The 20,983-nt window shown below is 47.8% G+C and overlaps 1 protein-coding gene across 2 annotated transcripts in view; it reads right to left on the bottom strand.

Annotated features, from left to right (window-relative positions):
- Window positions 1-7,230: 7,230 nt before the first annotated feature.
- BMPER (BMP binding endothelial regulator) overlaps window positions 7,231-20,983 on the bottom strand; it is a 216,663-nt gene continuing 202,910 nt past the window's right edge. For both annotated transcript variants that reach the window (XM_037041161.1, XM_037041160.1), the window contains 2 exons: window positions 18,567-18,697; window positions 7,231-8,624 (listed from right to left, as the gene is read on the bottom strand). In XM_037041161.1, the coding sequence (XP_036897056.1) occupies window positions 8,443-8,624; window positions 18,567-18,697 (313 nt within the window). In that variant the 3' untranslated portion in view covers window positions 7,231-8,442. The remainder of the gene's footprint in view (window positions 8,625-18,566; window positions 18,698-20,983) is intronic.

Below are 20,983 nucleotides of genomic sequence, written 5' to 3' on the forward strand. Positions count from 1 at the left end.
AGAACGGAGATGGGAAGGATGATAGAGAGAAGCATGGGACATTGGCAGTTAGGGAGAGGACAGGAGTCCCAGAAAGGGACAAGACTGAAAGGTGAAGGCAGGGGGCACAGGTAGAAGGGAAGGTGGCCCAGATGAATAGGTGACCTGACAGTTTGTTTTAATTCCTGGTGAAAAATCTCAAGAGGCTCCATTGTGACCTGTTTCTCCTAGTGGGAGAATAGTCGTTGGCCCTATATGCTCTAATCCAGCTGCCGCGATCTTCGGCTAGAAATCCTGAGAACCTCTGGTCTTGTGTGGGAGGCCTTTCCTCTTCCTACCAGAGAAGCAACGTGAGCCCAAGAAACCATGCTCTTCCTACAGGCTCCCTAGATATTGGGCAGGAACCCCTTTTCTGGCATGGACACACCCAAACCCTTGACACGTGGGGGCCTGCTGGAGTGCCTGCTCACATCCAGGCTCCAAGGGCCAAGCCAAGTCACCCCAGAGTCACACAACTCTCTACATCCAGCCAGCTCATGCCAAGAAGCCTGGTCCATCTGGAAGTTGGCCCCTCCCCCCAACAGCCTAGACATCTGGATGACAGATCACAGCTTTGAGGGAGTTCAGTGGGTGCTTTGAGACAGGGGGACCCTGTTCCCATGTGTCATAAAAGGCACACAGTGGGCCAGGCCATGCGGTTCAGAAGATGAGCATCTGAGACCTGGAGTTTATTTCCTTGCACTTGTTTGATGGCAACGCAGATAAAGCCACATGTGCAAGACCCCCGCCTGATGCAGCCCTGTGGGGCTGCGCTGGACAGAGACATGTGGCTGGAGCTGCAGCCTGTGCGCTGTTCGCCCCCTAGCCTCTCCCTGGCCCCTACTGGGTCTCTTCTTTCTTTGGAAAAAAGGATCGTGTGCTTATGCCCAGAGGGGCGTGAACAAATGAAGTTGCACACACTACTGGTTTAAAAACAATAAATGTCATTTGAGGAAAATAATATGCATATGCATTATTTAGGCAAGAAATGCCATGCACTTGCTGTCACAAAGCAGATAACCTGAATAAACTAGATACAGGCACCATAAATCACGGACCCAATTTCAAGGAAAAGCAAGCATTGCTTCGGAAAATCACATTCCAATATGTTCACTTGAAATCAACTAAATATAAAAAGTTTAACATTCAATAAGATAGATTAGTAGCACTTGAGTCCAATGAAATTAAAATTCCTAAAATTTGGAAGGTTACTGCTTTACCCAAGTTTTTTAAGATAACACTTAAATGCATATGGTTTATCCCTCTCTGACATCACCCCTCCAAAGCAAAACTGAAGGAAGTAATTAGCAACTCCAGACAGAGTTAATATGGAATGAGCCTTTCCACCGTCTCTCCATCCCCAAACAGAAGGATGAAGCTGATGGCTCTACTCTACCCCCAGGGACAGTCCTGGTGATGCCAACACCTCCCAGCCCAGCTGGACACTTCAGTCCCTCTGGAATGCTCTCCTGACTGCCATCTTTATCTCCTTTAGTCAAAGCAACCCAACCATCCTATGGCCTGAGCCGAACAGCAAGCAAAAGAAAGGTAAGACCATCATGCCATGAATTCTATGGAAAGGCCTCAATAAATAAGCCCCATCTAGTTTGGGATCTAAATTAATCTTCCAGGGTTTTTGAGTGTGTTGGGAACCACTCTGCCTGGTTTCAGGAGCTGTAAACCCCCCATGGCTAAGGCTGAGTTAGTGACCTTTGGACCATAAACCACTAAAGAGACAAAGTTTATCTCCCCGGCAGGAGCACTGCTTCTGCTCCTTTTTCCATAACTGGCCTCCAGTGCTTGCTCGGTTAGCCAATGACAGGTCAGATTCCTCAAGGGAGGATGGACCTAAGACAGGCACAATCACATGGAGGCCTCAGGGAAGGACTTGTGGGGGCTATGGAGAAAGGGGGTGATAGGCCCTGGCTCCTCAGCTTTGACATAACCTGAGTCCTCAGTCTGTCTGTGAGAAGTCTCTGAAAATCCCTTGGCTATCTGCCTCCTCTGCTTGACTGAAGCCTGAAACAATGACAGAGGGTGGTGTAGCCCTGTGCTGGAAAGGGCGGGCTCCCCGGGTGATAAGGCCTGAGAAAGGATATGTAAAATCCTGTGAAGCCTGCTCTGCTAAGAATGCTCTCAGTTAAATAATAAAGGTCTGAGCAGGAAATGTGTTTGTTTCTCAAAGTCTCGTAGCCCTTTAGCTAATAGACCCTGACTCAGAAAAAAGCCCTAGAGTTATTTGTATGCTATCTACTGTTTGATCCTCACTGCTTGACAATGATTAATGAGCTATACCTGTAGTCCTGCACAAATTAAACCCAATAAAAGCCTGTCCAGGCAAGGGTCAGTGCACTCTCCCCTTGAGAGAGTGGCCAGGCCATTCTGAGGTGCTCCCTCCTTGAGGGAATAGCCATGTCACCCCTTTTCCTCCACAGGACTTGGTAGTCCATGTGAATTTGTCTCATATCTCATCCATGGCGCCACGGGCACCACGAGCTGGTGCATGCGTCATGAGTGGGGTGGCCTAGCCTATTCACAGACCATTGGCAGGATTCTACCCAATGCATTTCAAAAAATGACAGAATCAAGAGAGCTGTGTGGGTCCACCATGGAAATGAAATTGCACGGGCTGAGCTGTTCTGACTGTGAAGACAGATATCCCCAAACGCCATCTCATCAAACAGAGGAATGCCCTTCAGTGTTGTCAAGCAGTGCCCCCTTACATTCTGGGGGTGCACAGGAGCAATATACACTGTGGATATATATATAATGAGCAAGCAGGTTTCCTAAGACAGAGTCACCCTGTCCCACTGCCTTCAGGAGAGTCAGTGGAGAGGTCCCCTACCACATGGCAAGGACCTCTTGAATGCCCTTCCTCACAGATGTGTGCAAGGAGCCAGCAGGAACACGTCACACCCCGGGTTCACAGGTCGCCTGGTCCACGCCGGGGATCAGCAGGGCTGCCCGCTGCCTTTCACTCCCCTCCTGCCCGCCTAAGCCCCCGAGCCAGAAGGAGCTGTTCAGAGTCTGATTCTTTCAATTACACGCAGAAACATGGTGCAAATGTCAACATAACTAATGGTATTTACATTTTCAGAGCCAAAGTGAAACTTTGTCATCACTGCAAACATTTCTCAAAGCCCCAGATTTCACTGCTGAAAGCCCCCTCTGAGGAATTACTTAGGAAGCCAAGTTCCCTGCGGAGGAAGGGGAGAAGGCGTTTATGTTGGTTTTTACGGCACAAGTTGGGCTACGACACCAGTGGCTGAAATATAACAGAACTGCTCCAACCAGAGCTCAGGGTAAGCTGTGTTCTCAGGCCTTTTATCTGTACGTGTGACCAGAGCTGCTGACATTGATGGGTTCAACTGTTTGTACCCTCAGCATCCCCAGCCCAGCCATCAGGCCACAGCCAAGTCAACAAAAGCAGCCATTAAATGCATTTACCTTGGACCAGCTCTGTTACAGAAACCAGTGCCCGGAGCGTGTGAAGGATGCCTCCTTGCTCTGCAGTACAACATGGAAGGTCAGAGGCAACGGTCTCATCAGAAGCCTCTTCCCGCTTCCTTCCCTCTCTAGATTCTCAGGAGCTGCAACAAGGAAACTCAAACACACGCAGGTGCAAGAAGCACAGAGAGCTTAGATCACAATGCCAAAATTTCCTCAAGCTGCTATGCTCACCACACTAAAAATTAAGGGACCCTTGCACCGGTCCCTCAGCGTGGCTATATGGGCTCCATTGCCATTAACTCAGAACAGCTCTGTGAATCCATTACACCCCAGCAGGGCACAGCCCTGTGTCTCCGCACCCCCAGCCTGTCGGCTTGCTGCTGGTCTGTCTTCTTATCCACACAGTGACTCATGCCTTACACTCCCAGACAGGGCCATCCCTGCTCACACACACTCAGGTTTTTGTAGAGGTGGAGCTTATTCAGCTGAGTAAGGCTCATCTCAGCAGTCACCCTCCCTGACCAGCCTCTGTGACATGCACCCATGCAGAAAAGCTCCCACTGGACTCCCCGAGACCCCCGGGTCAGCTGTGTGTGGTCCTCTCCTTCATAAGCCATTCATCCCAGACAGTGACTGCCTTAAGGACCATCTCTGAGCCCCAATGTTCAGGATGTCTGCCTAAAGAAAACATTTGATTTACAGTAAATCTGGTTCCCGGCCAGCGTTCCTTATATAACAGGCTGGCCCCAACACTGTGCGTCACTCCAGCTAAAGACTTGCCTAGTTGCCACCCAATCTGTCACAAAACTCTCCCCTTTTAGCTCCTTCCTACCTCCTAGTTTGGGGGCTCATCACTTCTCACCAGGGCTGTCTCATCAGCCTCCTATTTGCTCTTTTGACCGAAAACCTCACCTCCACTCCACTTGCTGCAACAAAGGTCTGGTCACATCACTCTATTTCTTAACACTGTCCCTTAGCTGAATTGGCCCTGGGGCAGATCTTCCCACCCAGTGCCACAGCCCACTGGGAATGGTGTGGGGAGTGGGTGACAGGGGTTGGCATCCCTTCCACTCTCGGAGCAGCTGGACAGGAACTGAGATGTCCCCATCTCAGATGCCCCAGAGGTCCTAGCTGTAAGCAGCCCTGCCAATTTACCCTGGACGCGTGTTATCTTCTGGGTGCACTGTAACACACAGCACTTTGGCCACTCTTTCCCTAAACAACGAAACCCCACCTGAACACCCTTCCCACTTCGCTGTGCCGAGCTCACTCAGGAGCATCCCTGAAGGCTGACATAAATCTGCTATCCTGTCTCACACTGGCCACTCCAAAACTGGATTGTTCCAGATTAATCTGAGAGGGATCCACAGTGAGGACTAAGTTTCTGTTTTTCATGCAATTGTTGGCCATTTCACCAGTTTCATGAAATCCAATAGAAGGCAACACGACTCTGAAAGCTCCCTGGAAAGAACTAGATGCCTGGTTCTTAATTTAGGGTCAGCATAATCACTGGCATCCCTTCCTTTTCCCAGTGTGTTCATTCATTCTTGGCCACTTGAACACTGCCATTTTTCAGAATGATTTTCCTGGATTCTGCAGAGGCTTGTTTGCCAGGATTTAGAATCAGAGACAATTTTTGCTTGTTCCTGAGGGTTATATTTGCAGGAGACAGCTAATTAAAATATCCTGGTGCCTGTCCCCTCAGGCATCCTCTGCCACATGGAGGGCTTTCCGGCTCACATCCGTGAGGCTTGTCAGGTCCAGGGAATGTGAGTGACGAAAAGCAGCAAAATGAACAGAAGTCCAACAAGCAGACGCTCCATGCCGAGCTGTGGCACCGTGTGTCTTGGCTCTATTTTATTTATGCCAGAAAAGTGGACTGACTCCCTATCAAGTTATTTTTCTTAATGAGGGTTAACATATTCATGGGTATTTACAACATTATTCTCTATACCTTTTTGTCTGTCTGAAATATTTCATAATAACAAACAGTTTCCCGGTCAAAATGGTTTATCCACATGCAATGAAACCTGGGGAATGAGTCCTTCCAGATCCTTCTCATTTTGCTGGGAGGCGCCTTTCATGGTCTGGTGGCCAGACACTGGGGAAACTTCCAGTGAGGTCATAGGGAGAGACCTTTGGCCTGAAGAGTTGGTGATTCTCAATGTGCCACCCTCTGAATAAATAACTGTTCTTGTCAGTGTCAAGGACAAATTTGCGTCCTACTTTCAGGACCTTCACACATTCCTACTTCCACAGGAAGAGGGGGAAGAACTTTCCCTGAGCACCCTGTGTAATAAGAATCCCAATAGTTCTTTGTCATAGGCATTTTTCCCTCATCAAGTTCAATGTTCATAGCCAAGGGCATAATCAGCATAGGGATTTTATGCCTGTAGACAGAGCAACATGAACCCATCTATTAATTTTGTAGATCTCACAGAACCTGGGGTATGTACTTTAATGAAAGAAATAGAACACTGTCATTTCAAGTCACCTAAGTCCCGGGAGCTGGGCTTTGAGAACCCAGGAAAATATCTCATGCGAACCAAGTGGGGCCCCATCACTGAAGCACTTGGTTTATCTCCATTATCATCATCAATCACTGGACAAAAATCGCTGCTCAACTAGAGCCTGCGGCTATCCCTACCGGGGAGCCGATTACCCCACCCTCCTCATCAGACAGCTGTTTGGATTCCTGGGGCCAAATCACCCTGTGTCCTCCCTCTTTCTTCCTTCTAGGACTAGGAGTGAAAAAGATGTTCGAAGGTTAAACTAAACCCCAGAGACGGTATGCCCCACACACTTGCGATCAAGCCACCCAAATCCATGAGACGGATCCGGGAAAAAGAGCCTCAGTCCTCCACCCCCATGGGCGGTCCTGACTGCCAGCATCGGCCAAGAGGCCATTGAGTCCTTCTGGGCGCAGGTACTCAGTGCCCGCATGAGTCACGGGCAGTGCGTAACCACCCACAAATTCCCTCTTCTGCATCACTCTTCTTCTGTGCCCTTCTCTCATAAACAGTGAACTAAAAAGGATTTCAAAGATCATCTAAAGAAATAAAAAAAAAAGAAAAAAGAAAAAAAAACAAGACTGGTCAACCAACTGGCCCAATTCCTCCTTTCAGTACAGTGTGGGAGATAAATGGGATTCCCAAGTGCAACTGCAGTTTGTGTCTGGGATCTCTGGCCAAGTGATCTCCCTGGTGGCAGGGTGTCCAGATGGCCTGACCCTTAACCCCGCCCATACGCTGCCTCTTTGTGTCACCAATCAGCAAAAGTGTGGACCCAAATCCTTAAACACTATGAACAGGGTCACAAACTACACCTGGAACTCGTCTCCTAAATCAAAGCTCACCTTCCACGTGTGGCGCCGAAGTGATGGCCTGGGGTGTCTAGGACTCACGTGCAGTGATCACCAACGACCACCCCGGTTCCTCAGCGAGTCGCCATTATATTGAGAGCTTTATTTGGTTTACTCAGACCCCTAGATGTGTCCCAGTAAAAAACCCAAGGTTAGCCTTTAGCTGTCATGAATGTAAGACGAATATTGTTGAGGACACACAACTGTCTTAACAAGCGATGGCAATATGCTGGCTCTCAAAAATTTTGGATTTTGCTGTCTATTCATAGCACACTTTACAAAGTCTTGTAAGAATATAAAATCTATCTAAATAGAGGTGGGAAAGATCGATAAACCCATAGTTGGTAGAGCTGGTTTATAAAGTACAACACAGTACATCTTGAAATAGAAAATGCCTGGTGTTAAGTCTTAAGACCTTTATTTACTTCACTGCAGAACATATATTTTTAGACATTGGTGGGTTCTTTTTTGTTGACATTTTCACATCTTTGGCTGAAAACAAGTCAGGAAAATCGCATGGTGACTAGCAGTAACCTACAAGGATGTCAGAGCAAGTATACAGAGCATTCTTTGTTCGGACTCATGTTAAATCAACTGCCGAGTGAGGGCTTTCTTTCTGCCCAATAATTATGCTGTACGGACAGTTACCAAGTAGCACTGAACTGGGAATCCTCCAGAAATAATTAAAGGCTGTCATTTTACAAATACAAGCACCACAGAATGTAGATGGCCTACATCGACTCGTTGGATCTGCCCATCCTAAATTGCTGAGGTTCAGAGAAACTGCTACACTGTGCAAGTTTTTCCAAATCTCTGCTCATGCTCAGTGGAACTAACATGCCCCTCAGAGAGCCCCTTCATCCCAGTGTGTGACATGCGAGCACGCCTGTCCACCACACACATGTATGTAATTAGGAGACACAAGGGATGTACAAAGACGGTAAGAAGCCGCTTGATTCTTTGGTTATGCTCTAGTAGCAAGTACATTATTTCTTGGCAACTAGCCCATCGGCTTGGGAAATAATATCAGACCGTGACCCAGTAAACTCTGACACCCTGCGCCTCACTTTACATGCACCATTAGGAGCTGTCACCAGCCACCAGCCGCCTCTCCCAGGCATGCACCCCTTTCTTTGGAATCCTGGAGCACCCCTAGACGAGTCTGCCCTTCTCCAGAGAGACACATTTCTCACTCCACTGCAGATCCTGATTCAAAGCTAAAATTAATGCAGGCAGGCAATTCAGGGTTTTTAGAAAACTTCCTTAAAAATGACAACGTAGGTGATGCTCAAACCCTCCAGTATGTCTGCATGCTGCCTTGTTAAATTAAAGACACCTGGTTTATTTATACAATGTATCCAATGGCTTACAGATTAGGATTCTAGAAACAATACATGTCTTATAGCAAAAAATATACATATAGTAATCCACCTATAGTTTATATAAATGATGAAATGTTTCTGAATATATCTATATATCTATATATGTACACATATGTATTCCATGTGAGCGTGTTTGCAGAATCGGCACACAAATGCTGTAGTCCTTCATCGACTCCTCCACTTCAGTGTCAAGAACACCAGGTTTCAAAGTCTTAAGCTGCTGATCGAGGGTCACCGCTGAGGGCAAAGGACTGGCTTGATGCACCGCCCCCTGTGAAGGACCAAGTTGGCTGGACAGTGGCAACCTGCCACACATGGCTTATTGCACGGGCCGATCTCATTCCAGTTGTCACAGGTCTTGACGCATCCTGGGCCACAGGTATCGTACACGGCCCCGTGCTTGCACTGGGTGGCTGGAAGAAAGGAGGAGGCACAGGTGAGACGTGGACACGTGGCCTCGCCAACTCACCGCAGCCTGAGGCCACTCTGCGGGCTCCTGCCGCCCCCTGCAGAGGCCTCGCCAGCCACCGCGCAGGTTCCCTGCCACAGTTTAACAAAGGAAGAACGAACACCCGGTGGTCCGAGAACACCCAGGGATCCACCTGCGCTGAGAGAAGCAACATCAAAGAGCCACCTGCTGGGCCAGTGAACTTGGAAATAAAATAAAATGGAAGCTTTGTATGCACAGATAAGACAGAGTATACATTAGTACAGCTATAAAAAATATCTGTAAGCTTATTTAGTTATTGATAATAGTGTGAAAGATTAATTCCACAGAGTCCTTCAAGCAATTGCACTGTGATGAATATGAACATTTGTTCAACCACATCCGTATTTAAATACACATGGTTATACCTATAGGAGAAAACCTGTCAAGGATATTGGAAATGTGGTACACATTTTGACCATATTTTAATTATGTGTTGAATTAATCCATTTGAGGCAAGTTACAGCAAAAGTAAAGCCAAATATATCTGACAACAACTCAATATCCAAAATGTATACAGCACTCATACAACTCAATAACACCAAACAAACAAACAAACAAACTAAAAAAACAACTGAAACAATCCAATTAAAAAATAGGCAAAGGACCTGAATAGACACTTCTCCAAAGAGGGCATATAGATGGCCAATAAAAAATGCTTAATATCATTAATTATCAGAGAAATGCAAACTAAAACTACAATAAGATATCACCTCATATCTATCAGAATGGCCCATATTTACTGATGGTGATCAATAAATCAACTCTCAACAAGTGCTGGTGTGGATATAGAGAAAGGGGAACCCTCCCCCTGGCCGTGTAGCTCAGCTGGTTAGATTGCCGCCCTGATGCATAGAGGCTGCGGGTCTGATCCTCAGTTGGGCTCATCCGAGATGGTTCTTGGATGCATATATAGGTGAAACAATGAGTTGATGCTTTTCTCTCTCTCCCTCTTCCTCTCTCTAATATCAATAACTTTTTTTTAAAAAAGGAGAACCCTCGGGTACTATTGGTAAGAATGCAGGTTGGTGCAGCCACTATGAAAATCACGATGGAGGCTCCTAAAAAATTTGAAAATGAAATTGTCTTATGACTCGGCAATTCCACTTCTGAGTACACACATGAAGAAACCCCAAACACGAATTCAAAGGGGTATATGGACCCCCATGTTCGCTGCAGCATTATTTACAACAGCAAAGCTAGGAAAGCCACACAAGTGCCCCTCAATAGGCGAGTTGACATAAAGCTGTGGTACATACAATGGAATATTACTGCACTGTAAGCAAAGAATGAAATCTTTCTACTACCAACAGCATGAGTAGACCTAGAGGGTATTACTCTAAGTGAAATAAGTCAGACAGGGAAAGACAAATGCCATATGATTTCACTTCTATGTGGAATCTAAAGAACAACACAAATGAACAAACAAAACAGAAACAGACTCACAGACACAGAGAACAGACTGATGATTGCCAGAGGGGAGGGGTTGGGGGACTGGGTGAAAAGGTGAGGGAGTTAAAAACTACAATTGGGTGGTTACAGAACAGTCACGGGGATGTAAAGGACAGCTTGGGGAACACAGTCAACATTGCTGTAGTAACTATGTGCGGTGCCAGGTGGGCACCAGAAGCATCGGGGGGCCCCTTCATGAGGTATGATCGTCTCACCACTACGCTGCGCACCCGGAACCGAAACAGAATAATGCTGCATGTAAACTCTGACTGAAAATGAAATGTTACAAAAGAATAAAGCCAAATAGGGGGAAATCAGATGTGTCTAAATGTAGCTTTATTAAGTTGTGCTGGCTTCTGATAATCTCACTCTATCCTTTAGGCTATGAGAGGAGCCTCTCGCAGCCAAGTTGGTCCCAGAGATGTGTCCTTTGCCTTGACATAGTGCCATTTTCTAGTGTGGTGAATGTCACCATAATTCATCCCGTCTTGCCCTCTTTTAGACTCAGTTTCCCACCTTCTCTCCTGCCTCTCTCACTGCAGATGCCCCTGGACTGGGCACTGAGAGCACCCGCGGCCCACCTCTAACCCCTGCTTACAACGTGAAATGATAGTAACCAGTTTCCCTGCCCTCTTTCCCCCCAACTCGGTCTGGGAAAGTGTGTTCTGTTCCTGTATTTTCAGTAGCAGGAGGCGTTGAACACGCCGCAGGTGCCTAGAGAACTGCTGGGTGACTGAATTCACAGGTAAGTGAATGACCTAGTGTGCAGACCAGCCTCGGCCTCCATGCAATCTCCTGATTTATGCTTTTCTGATAAACTTTTGACTTTTCACAGATCCCTGCAAAGTCCTTTTCTTTTTCTCTTTTCTGTGACTAACCGAATATCCTACACATGGTCCACGCCTGGTAATCTGGAGACATCCAAGCTGAGCATCATATTCATACACAATAGCTGCATGCCACGTGCTATGTTTCTGCTGGCTAATGGTGTTCCAAGCTGAAAATTAGGACCCACCCCCAGGCCAGGTAATTTACCAATTAACTTAGACCTTTTAAAGAGCTATTTATTTATTTATTTATTTATTTATTTTAGAGAGAGGGTAAGGAAGAGAGAAGGAGAGGGAGAAAAACGTTGATGTGAGAGAGACACATCAATCGGTTGCCTCTTGTATGTGCCCTGACCAGGAATCGAACCCACTACCTTTCATTTGGCAGGATGATGCCCAATCAATTGGGCCACACCAGTCAGGGCTAATTCAGAACTTAATAGTGGGATCAAGTTACCAGTAACTTAAAATTAAAAAAAAAAAAAAAGCCCTCCCAAACAGGTAATGTTGATGGGCTCTCAGGACTGAGAACAGGTTCTGATAACAATCTTCACATTCTTGTTTCAGCCACTGCAGAAACTCATCTGTTTCTAGCACATGAGAGGGCAGCAATTGTTTCCAAAGTGCAAGTGGGCGCACAGTGGGAGCCCCTGCTGTTTCCACCCTCTTCCACCTAAACCCACTGTCCTCTCTTTGATGGAGTCAGGTCATCTGCACGTGCACCTTTTTTTTTCCAGATTTAATTTATTCTTAGAGAGGCCGGGAGGAAGGGAGAAAGAGAGGGAGAGAAACATGGATGTGAGAGAGAAACATCAAGTGGTTGCCTCTCATATGTGCCTAGCTGGGGACCTGTCCCTCAACCCAGGCATGAGTCCTGAGTGGGAATCTAATCAGTGCCCTTTCAGGTAAGGGGACAATGCCCACCCCACTGAGCCACACTGGTCAGGGCTGCACGCTTTCCTTCACTCATCTTCCCACTGCCTGTTCTCGTTTGCACCCACCCTTGCTTTGCCGTTCCTGTTTCAGACCCGTCTCCTCCAGGAACCTGCTTTATTTGTCCTCACTGCCCATTAATCTCCTTCTCTGTTGGCTCCAACCTCTAAGCACTAGAAATATTTTCATGTCAATGCTCATCTTTAACCACAGATTTCCCCTAGCCTACGAGGCCTACTTTCTCCTTTCTTTTACCTGCAAACTTCATAGGAGAGTCGACAGTCATTTGATCCAACTCCTCTGCAGGAAACTGAGGTTGGAGTCCTGTCTTCCTTACCTACCACTTTGCAGACTCCGTTCCCACCAAAATGTTTGGCAATGGCCATATTTACAGACATACAGGTGGTCCCCATTTGCCATGGTCTCTCCACAAAATAGTTGTTCTTTTTGTGCATTTTACCTTATGGCACTGAACTCTCCGGGGTCTTTGGCCAATACCTTGGGAACACCTTTCCTCTCATGAGTTTCTTTGCTTATTCCCTGACAAATTACCTGCAAGACTCTTCCCTCTGCACTGTCTTCTCTCTCTCTCTCCCCTCTCCCCCCCCTCTCTCTCACACACACACACACACCAGTTATTACAGTTTCATCTCCAATTTGTAGAGAGTTCTGAACTATGCTGTCATCAGTTCCGATCCCCATCACAAGCCGAGATCCCCACCACCTTAGTCTCGGCTCAAAAGTGACCTCCTTCCAGTAGCTTCCTGGACCTCCCCCAGGATACCCTCCCCTCCTCTGCATTCCACAGCACCCCTCATGTTAGTTATCAGTTTATTTGTTTTAATCCCACAATTACAGTGCAACAACTATAGTTCTTAAGCAGAGATGCCCCTGGGGTCCCCTGATTATCTTTTAAAAAGACATACATTCCTAAGCCCCATTCCCTCCAGATTTGGGCTGCGGGTCTGCTGTCGGGCCCAGATGGCCATAGATCACTAAGCTCTAGGAACCGCTATGGCGAGCACTGATAGCGAACTGCAGAGACCGGCACTCTCGGGGGCAGAGCCCTCATCTTCCACGGCTGAAGTTCTGGCACAGGGCCAAGAGCGGAGGCACAGCTCAGTCAATGCTCATGCCTGTTGCATGATCATTTAATCTTAATGACAGCTAATCCAAAATCCATTTCCTGTTGTGATTACATTTGGCTGGCCTCGAGTTCATTCTCCACTCTGATGCTTCCAGAATGTCTCAACTTGACCCTCCAGGTACTTTGAACCCTTCAAACCTTGCAGAGACCCCTTTGGTATGAAAGCTCAGCAAAATTTCCTCTTTCCCACAGGGGTCCTCTCCTTTGCCCCCATCGCCGACACGGCCTCTCCCACATCATTTCCTGTCTCTGACCTCTCCATTCTTTTTTCTAGCTCAGCCACTTAACTTACTCTACTCTCCTAGGACATCTTACTTTGGACTGTGGAATACTGATATTCCCTGTACAGGTAGAGAATAGAAGGTAGAGAATGAAGAACTGCTGGGGGGGGGGGGGAATCTTTTCCATCATATCCTTATCATCTCCATTTCAACTCATTAAGTTGAGAAACTTCTACTACGTATCTGCTGTGTAGTATCTAGGTTTCATCTTGGGCCAGGGAATCAAATGCGAATCACGTAATTTCTGATCTCCTGTACTGGAGTCTGGGCTGACCACCAAACAGGTGAGCAGATTCTTAGTGAAATTGCAGGCTGTACCATATCAGACAATGAGAGCAAGGGACAAGGGAAGAAAGAGAGATGTCCACGCAGGCTGAGGGGCTAGGGATCAATGAAGACTTCAGAGAATAGATCCACTTCAGTCTTACAAGGTGAGTAGAAGTGGTCAGAGGAACAGTAGCGGGAGCTTCCTGGGCAGGGAGGGCAGCCAGGGCACAGGCAGGCAGGCAGGGTTGAGAGCCATGACAAGCTGCCCTGGCTCCACCCAGGAAGGGTGTCCTTGGCCTGGTGGGAGGAAGCAGGAAGTTTGAGGGAGGAAGCAGGAAGAGGGGACGAAGGCAGAGAAGCGGGCAGGGGTCATAAGCCTGGACACAGGGGAGTCTTAGGTTTTACTGGGTGATGATATGGTTGAATTTGCCTTCAAATTGGCACCTTTTTAAGGGGGTCCTAGAGAGTTAATATTGACTTGGATCTGGGTGTGCCCTTCTGTGAATCCAATTTTTTTTAAATTACAAGGGCAACTGACCATTTTTAAGGCATAAATATAATTCAATTGGCACATTTGCATTTTAAAAGAATTCATTTGTCTTCATTTAAAAAAAAAACCAGGAAGCGATTAGAGTTGGTAGGTCTTATTCTCAAAGGGGCACATGGAAGCTGCTGTGACACACACACGCGCAGCACCACGTGTTCTTCACGGGGTAGCCCGTAAAGGCACCACACGCTTTATCAGTGGGTTCAGTAAGTGTGACTCTGTCCCCTGGGGAACTCCGCTGTCTCCCTGTCCCCCTGCTGCTGAGCACAGAAGGTCACAGCTGCAACTTCATCCCCTTAACCTTTACAGGGGCACCCAGCCAGCTAAGGAGAAGCTCAGGTCAGAGACACGGCAGCCCAGGGGCGGGACCCACTTGGAGTCTGTGGACAAAGCAAGACGAGCGGGCGCACAGAGCCGGGCAGACCTCTCCGGTGCCGCAGTAAGACACGCACCACTGTGACTGTCCTGGCACCTTCCCACCCAGGAAACCAGCACTGAAATGGCAGTGATCATTCGGGTCAGCGAGAGGCAGGGACGGAAAATCTGCTAAGGAGGGCGAAGCAGGGTGCAGGGGTGAGGCCCCAGCAAAGTCACACAGTCGGAAGGTGCCAAGTAACAACTGCCAACGCTAAGGAGCAAATGAATAGGAACTAGAAATGTCTGTATAACACATGAACACATATTTGTATTTAAATATATTTCCCCCACAATGCTCTTATCTGTTCTCCTAATGAGTAAGAACAGAGTCTCTAAAGCAAACTGGCCTGGCTTTAATTCCCAACTTCCTCCTTCTCTGGCTCTGTGACTTTCAGCAAATTATTATAATATTCTTAGCCTCAATATCCTTATCAGTAAAACGCGGGTAATAGAATGTCACCAAATACATGACAATGTGGATTTAAACTGATAAAATGTAATAAAAGTACTAATGCAGTCCTCTGGGCGAGGAGGTGCTTAGAAAATGGTAACTCTTCTTTTTTTTTTTTAAAGGTTTTATTTGTTTATCATTAGAGAGGAAGGGAAGGAGAGAAGGAGAGAAATATCAATATATGGTTGCCTCTCATGAGTCCCCTGCTGGGAACTGGCCCGCAGCCACGATTGTCTGGTTCGAAGGCTTGCGCCCCATCCACTGAGCTACACCAGCCAGGGCAGAAAATGGTAACTCTTAATGTAAGTGGTCGTTACTGGACTTTCACAGCCCCTGTGTGCCGCACTGCCCTCGGCAATCCGCAGGCTCAGCTGGGCTTCCTCGGGTCCTTCCTCCCACGTCTAGTCGGCACAGACTTCAAGCTGGTGCCACTGTCAAAATCCAGGCCCCTTGGAAAAGTCCCTTGTTCAGAGTTTCAAGCCTGCCTGGTTTCTTATTTGTTCAACTCCTCAGCTTTTTACGCTGGAAAAATTCTCTTCTCTGGGAGCTAAAAACAAGGAAAGAGTGTTCGTAGAGCCTTTGGAATTCCAGTTGAGTCGGAAATGGATCTACTGAGAGGGGCTGCATGTCTCTGTAAATTTCTCATGTCCCAGCTGTTCATCTGCAGAAGTTCTGTGTGTGTGTGTGTGTGTGTGTGTGAGAGAGAGAGAGAGAGAGAGAGAGAGAGAGAGAGAATGAGAGAGAGAGAGAAAGGTCCCCTGCAAACTGCACACAGATGGGGTTATACTTCACTCAGATGGCTCTAGGATTGTAAGTGGTAAATGGAACCTTCCAGGAGCCAGATTCCCTTTCCATTAGAAAAGTAATTTTAGCTTCTGAGATTTGGCCCCTGACATCAGAAGCTGACACAAAATTCGTCGTCTTCAAATGCAACGCGTGTGCTGAAATGGTGCCAAATACAGCTCTGGGCTGGGAAGAGTTCAGAGATGCTGTATCTAACACGACCCTCACCACAGCTAATAAAATCAATGAAGTTCTGATGAGTCTGACATTACAGGGATGGAGGACTTGGGATAGAGGAGTATCCAATAGGAGAACTCAAGATGTGCTGAAGGGACCCAGCCCCTCAAACACGTCGCCCTGGCCAGGCAAACCCGCACCCATGCTCCAGGGAACAGGTGAGCCACCCAGTCTCACCTTCAGGAGCCCCCGCCCCACCTTCACGTGAGCTAGGGCTACCACAGCAGTAGTCCCTGGAGAGGTGGGCGGCCTTGATGGAGAGCCGCTCGTGCTGTGGAAAGTGAGCTCAGACGTGAGGACTGGACTGGGGTTTGCAAGGAGGGAAAACCAAAAGGGAAGTCCGAGGAGAGAAAAGGACTCTGGCCTCGTCAGGGACACAGACTCGTGACCACATCCAGGGGTGGCTTGAGGAAGCTTCGCTGATGTCCGAATACCCGTCAACTTGCTCCCTCCAAAACCACGCAAATAAGCCTTCAGATGAACTCAGCGGTTTCAATCCTGGCTGCGGGTCAGAGCCAACTGAAAGGTTTTAGACGTCACACAGGCCAATTGAAGGAGGACATGTGGGCATGGGGCCCAGGGACAGGCTCCTGGGTTGTTGTTATTGTTTTTGTGTTAAGCTCCCAAAGGGACTGCAAGGTGCAGCCAAATAGAGGCCCGCTGGTCTACGGGAACAAGGTGTTCATGCCCTGAAAAAGCTTCCAGACAATTCCTTTTGACCCCTCCCCCAATCAGAGAGTTAAAATGGAGGCCATATCTATTTTGGTCATATCAATATCTCAGTCTTCCACCAACAGAGACATTCTCAAGTTGGCAGCAGGGTGATCGGCCTTCTTTTCCAGCAGCCAAGCTGAGGTTATCAGCACCAGCATCACATTGCAGACCCCAGGCTCTTCGTTCCAGGCAGATGTGGTCCTTTACAGAAAAACGCCTGCCAACCCTCAAAGGAAGTCAACTCATCTCCAAGTCGAAACATCAACAGCGTCTCCATTTGACTGACCATCTTCTATGACTTGGACACTCTTCCAGAAATGTCACATACATATTGCTAATGCTGGTGACTCGGCATCGTACATATTACTGTAAAATTCCAAAATACATCTAGACCACCTGCTTCCCTCTTAATCTTAATCTAAGCCATCGGCACGGGTTTTCACCACAACTATGGCAACAGCCATCTGCCCGGTTACCCGCTTTCACCGTGCCCCCTCCAACCTGTTCTCCACACAGTCGCCTGTACACGGGGCCATCTTTGAAGAGCAGAAAGGGGTGTGCTAAAGCCCATGGGGGCTTCCACTGCTCCTGGAGTAAAAGCTACACTTCTTCCAAAGACCTGCAAGACCCTGCAGGATCCAGCTCCTGCTTCCACCTCACTCTCCTCGGTGTTTGCCCACCTTGCTCAGCCCACCATGCTCAGCCCACGCAAGCTCCCTTCCAGCTGGAGTGTGTGCAGTCTCGCTCCTGCCTCCGGCCACCAAATACATTTCTTCTGCACAGAATGCCCTCCAACTCTCTTCAGTCCTTCAGAGCTTGGCCCAAATATCACCTTCACAGAAGAGCCTTCCCTCTTCACCATGTAAGTACCGCCCAGTCCCCTCCATCTGTTGTTTTCTGCTGCTTTGCTCTGTTTCTTTCCTTCACCACGTTGGCCATGCTTGGCGAGTATTTATTGTGTTGTCACTATTTATTGTGGTGTCTGGGTCTCCCAATGGACTGCCAGCACCTCAGTGACAGGGACCATGGTTACAGAAGTCACCAAAGTCCCCCCAGCGCTTAGCATGATGCCTGGTACTTAAGCCACTTTGTAGGAAGTATTTCTTAGATGAACAAAAATGTCCATTTCATAGCTATCCGAGACGCTAATTAACTTGCCTGAGATCAAAGAGCTCAACTGTTACAGAACATTCTCCTAGGCTTTGTACCACCATCTCGCTCTCAAAAAAACAAATCACACTTATCCTAAGACCTTAAATGGCTAATTGCCCCGAGTCTCCCTGCTCTCTATATAACCCAACCCACAGCTGTGACTGACTGTGTGCTAAGTACATCCAGCCGGTAGCTTGAGGCTGGGAGGATTTTATAACAGTGGAAATCCTTAAATTGCTCAAACGTGCTTGTCCCAAAGCATTTCTCTTGAGTGCTTTCTATTCTGCCCCGAGTGGGAAGTCCCTGTGTTGGATTAAGTGGCAATCCTTAGAGGCCTGGGTCAGGAAGCTCAGGTAGTTAGAGTGTCATCTCCATGTGCTAAGGATACGGGTTCAATCCCCAGTCAGGGCACATACACCAACCCATGAATGTATCAGTAAGTGGAACAACAAATCGATGTTTTTCTCTCTCCCCCTCCCCACCCCTCTCTCTCCTTTCTTCTTTCTAACATCAACCAACCAAAAGAAATAAAATTTCAGTTGCCATCCTTGGGCCACAGATGGGATTTCCCTGTGGCCAAGCGGGGGATGTGGCGATTGACGTCGGCACGGCAGCACGTGGCCCTGGGCACTGACTGGGCGGCCCGGCTCCCCCTCTCACCTGTGCAGCTCTGCTGAGGCTCCCAGTGGACGCTGATGCCCTCGCGCTGGCAGGCCCGGGCGTACGCCAGGAATGACTCGCAGTAACAGTTTTTGTGGACTGGACACTCACACATGTCTGTCACGCAGGACCTATGGGAACCAACAGAAAGGAATAAACATTTAAAAATATCCAACGTCCTGAATGTGACTTGCAGCAAGGGCTGAGTGGGTGACATGGGATACAAATTCTGCATGGAACCTGGGCTGCTGCCTCTGAGCATGACTGGAGATTCCCTTTCTTCTGGAGCAGAACCGCCCGATGAACTTTCTAGAGTGATAGACACTGTACAATCTCCACTGTCTAAAGCAGTAGCCACTGTCTGCACGTGATGTTGCAGCACTTGGAACACATCGCGTGTAACTGAAAAACCAGATTTTTTACTTAATTTGGGGGGTTTTATTTTACAATTTTTTTATTCAATAAAAGGAAATTAAGGATGTACTCGCCTTGTCTATCCCTAGCTATGAAATTTAATCTTTCCTAGACTTTGATTTAATTTCAATTACTTAGCTATAAATAGCCACGTGTGCCTGGCGGGGATCACGTTGAAACGCAGCCCTTGGCACAGAGCCGCCAGCCATTCCGGGAGGTTTCACTCTGAGAGCAGGTTCTGCTACAATGTAATTAGCGGCCAATGGGACAGAAGCACAAAATCTCCTGGCAACATCTCGAATCTTCCTCTCTTAAGGGACATCACACCCCGTTTTTAAGGCTGAGGTGTGACACATTCCTCATGAAGCCACACCTGCAGTAGACTGATTAGCCTCTAATTGGACTGAAAGGTAAACAGGGCTGAGCCCAGGTCTCCTCAGCAGAACTTCCAACACAGAAACGATGCGCCAGGACTAGAACAGAAATAGGTTTCAATGCTAACTGACACGTTTTGAAACGAGCTGCCCTCAAAGACACAGTGATGGCTTTACACCGGTATGTAATTCTACAGTTTTCAGACTGAGTCTGTCACTGTGAGGTCAACAGGGCACCAGCAGCTCTGATAAATGCAGAGGTGGCTCTACGGATGAAGAGGGGCTCAGTCACATGAATAAGTGGCAAAGGAGTGAATTAAATTCCATCTCCTGACTCAAAGACGAGTGGGTTTTTTTTTTTTTTATCATCCCACACCACCGTCCTCATCTTCACCTTCCAGCAAGTTCACTCGCAACAATTTTGCCTTAACATTCATGTGAGAGGTCGCTGAGATTAATCAAATTAAACCATCTTTATTTGGTCACAGTCTTTCTCAGCAAAGTCTCTTCCTTACAGAACCTAATTCAAGACGACAGATAACACAGATGATCTTGAAAGGGATCAGGACAGTGTTAGGATGCCACCGTTTTCAAACAAGCAGCCAGCTCCGTGTGGACGCCGGTGCGCCCCTTGCTCTGAACAGGAGTGAACGACGGAAACCATATGGAAGGACCCGTAGGCTCCCTGTGTGCCCACAAAGTTACTACAGTTCAACACTGTAGTAACACTGAACATGAACTAGGAGAGACAAAGGAGGAACCAATCTGAAAGCTGAAGAGCCCCTTCCACCTCAGCCCGTGACAGATTCTTCGATGACGGACACTTAGGATACAATTACTGGGACAGGCACATTGATCTTGCTCCTCTCTGTGGTCATCAGGTGCATTTCTGAACAGCTTCTCCCACGGGCTTTACAGGGCTCCTGCGAAGTCACACGCACTGGCAAACCCTTTCTGGTGTGAGGCGCAGTGCTGTGTCTAAATTCCTGTGGAGCCTCCAGGCGTCCAGGAAGAGCCGAATAAAGCTGGTCCTTCAAACGCCCTTTCGGTGTCCGAGTCTGAAGCCTCCTGACCAGCATTTCCTCTGTGGAGTCAGTCTCCATCTCAGACTGGCCCAGTGCACATAAGCACAGACTCCGCAGCCACGTGCAGCTGCCCAGGACCTGCGCTCTCATGTTGTCTCACTCCCCGCCCCCCAGGGCATCTGTCATCTTCCCTCCTTCCTGGCCCGTGGGGTGGGGGTCCCCTTCCTTGTCCCCAAGCCCTTGAGGCGACCCGAATGGAACAGCACTGGGGGGCCTGGAACAGTGACAGTATTTGTATGAAGAAGAGCCAGTCTCTCCATGAGGAGGTGTGTCCTCTGATCTGAAAACACATCTCACGGGATTCTGTGAAATCGTGCAGACGAGTCAACACACAAAATTTAATTTGAGTGAAAGGATTATTGGTGAATGTTTTCCTTTTCTTCTGTTTGTTTCTACAGGTTATCTTATGAAGCTATTTGTACAACTTAAAATAAGTGATGGACAGCTAAATCCAACTTCTCGAGATTATGGTTGGAGAAAGTTTTAGGCTCACATTTAATAATCATTCAGTACATACTCAGCCCACTCCACCCAGACCACCTGC

Source organism: Sturnira hondurensis, unplaced genomic scaffold (genome assembly GCF_014824575.4).
Source record: "Sturnira hondurensis isolate 20B ecotype Veracruz unplaced genomic scaffold, ASM1482457v3 Scaffold0002840, whole genome shotgun sequence".
NCBI lineage: Eukaryota > Metazoa > Chordata > Mammalia > Chiroptera > Phyllostomidae > Sturnira > Sturnira hondurensis.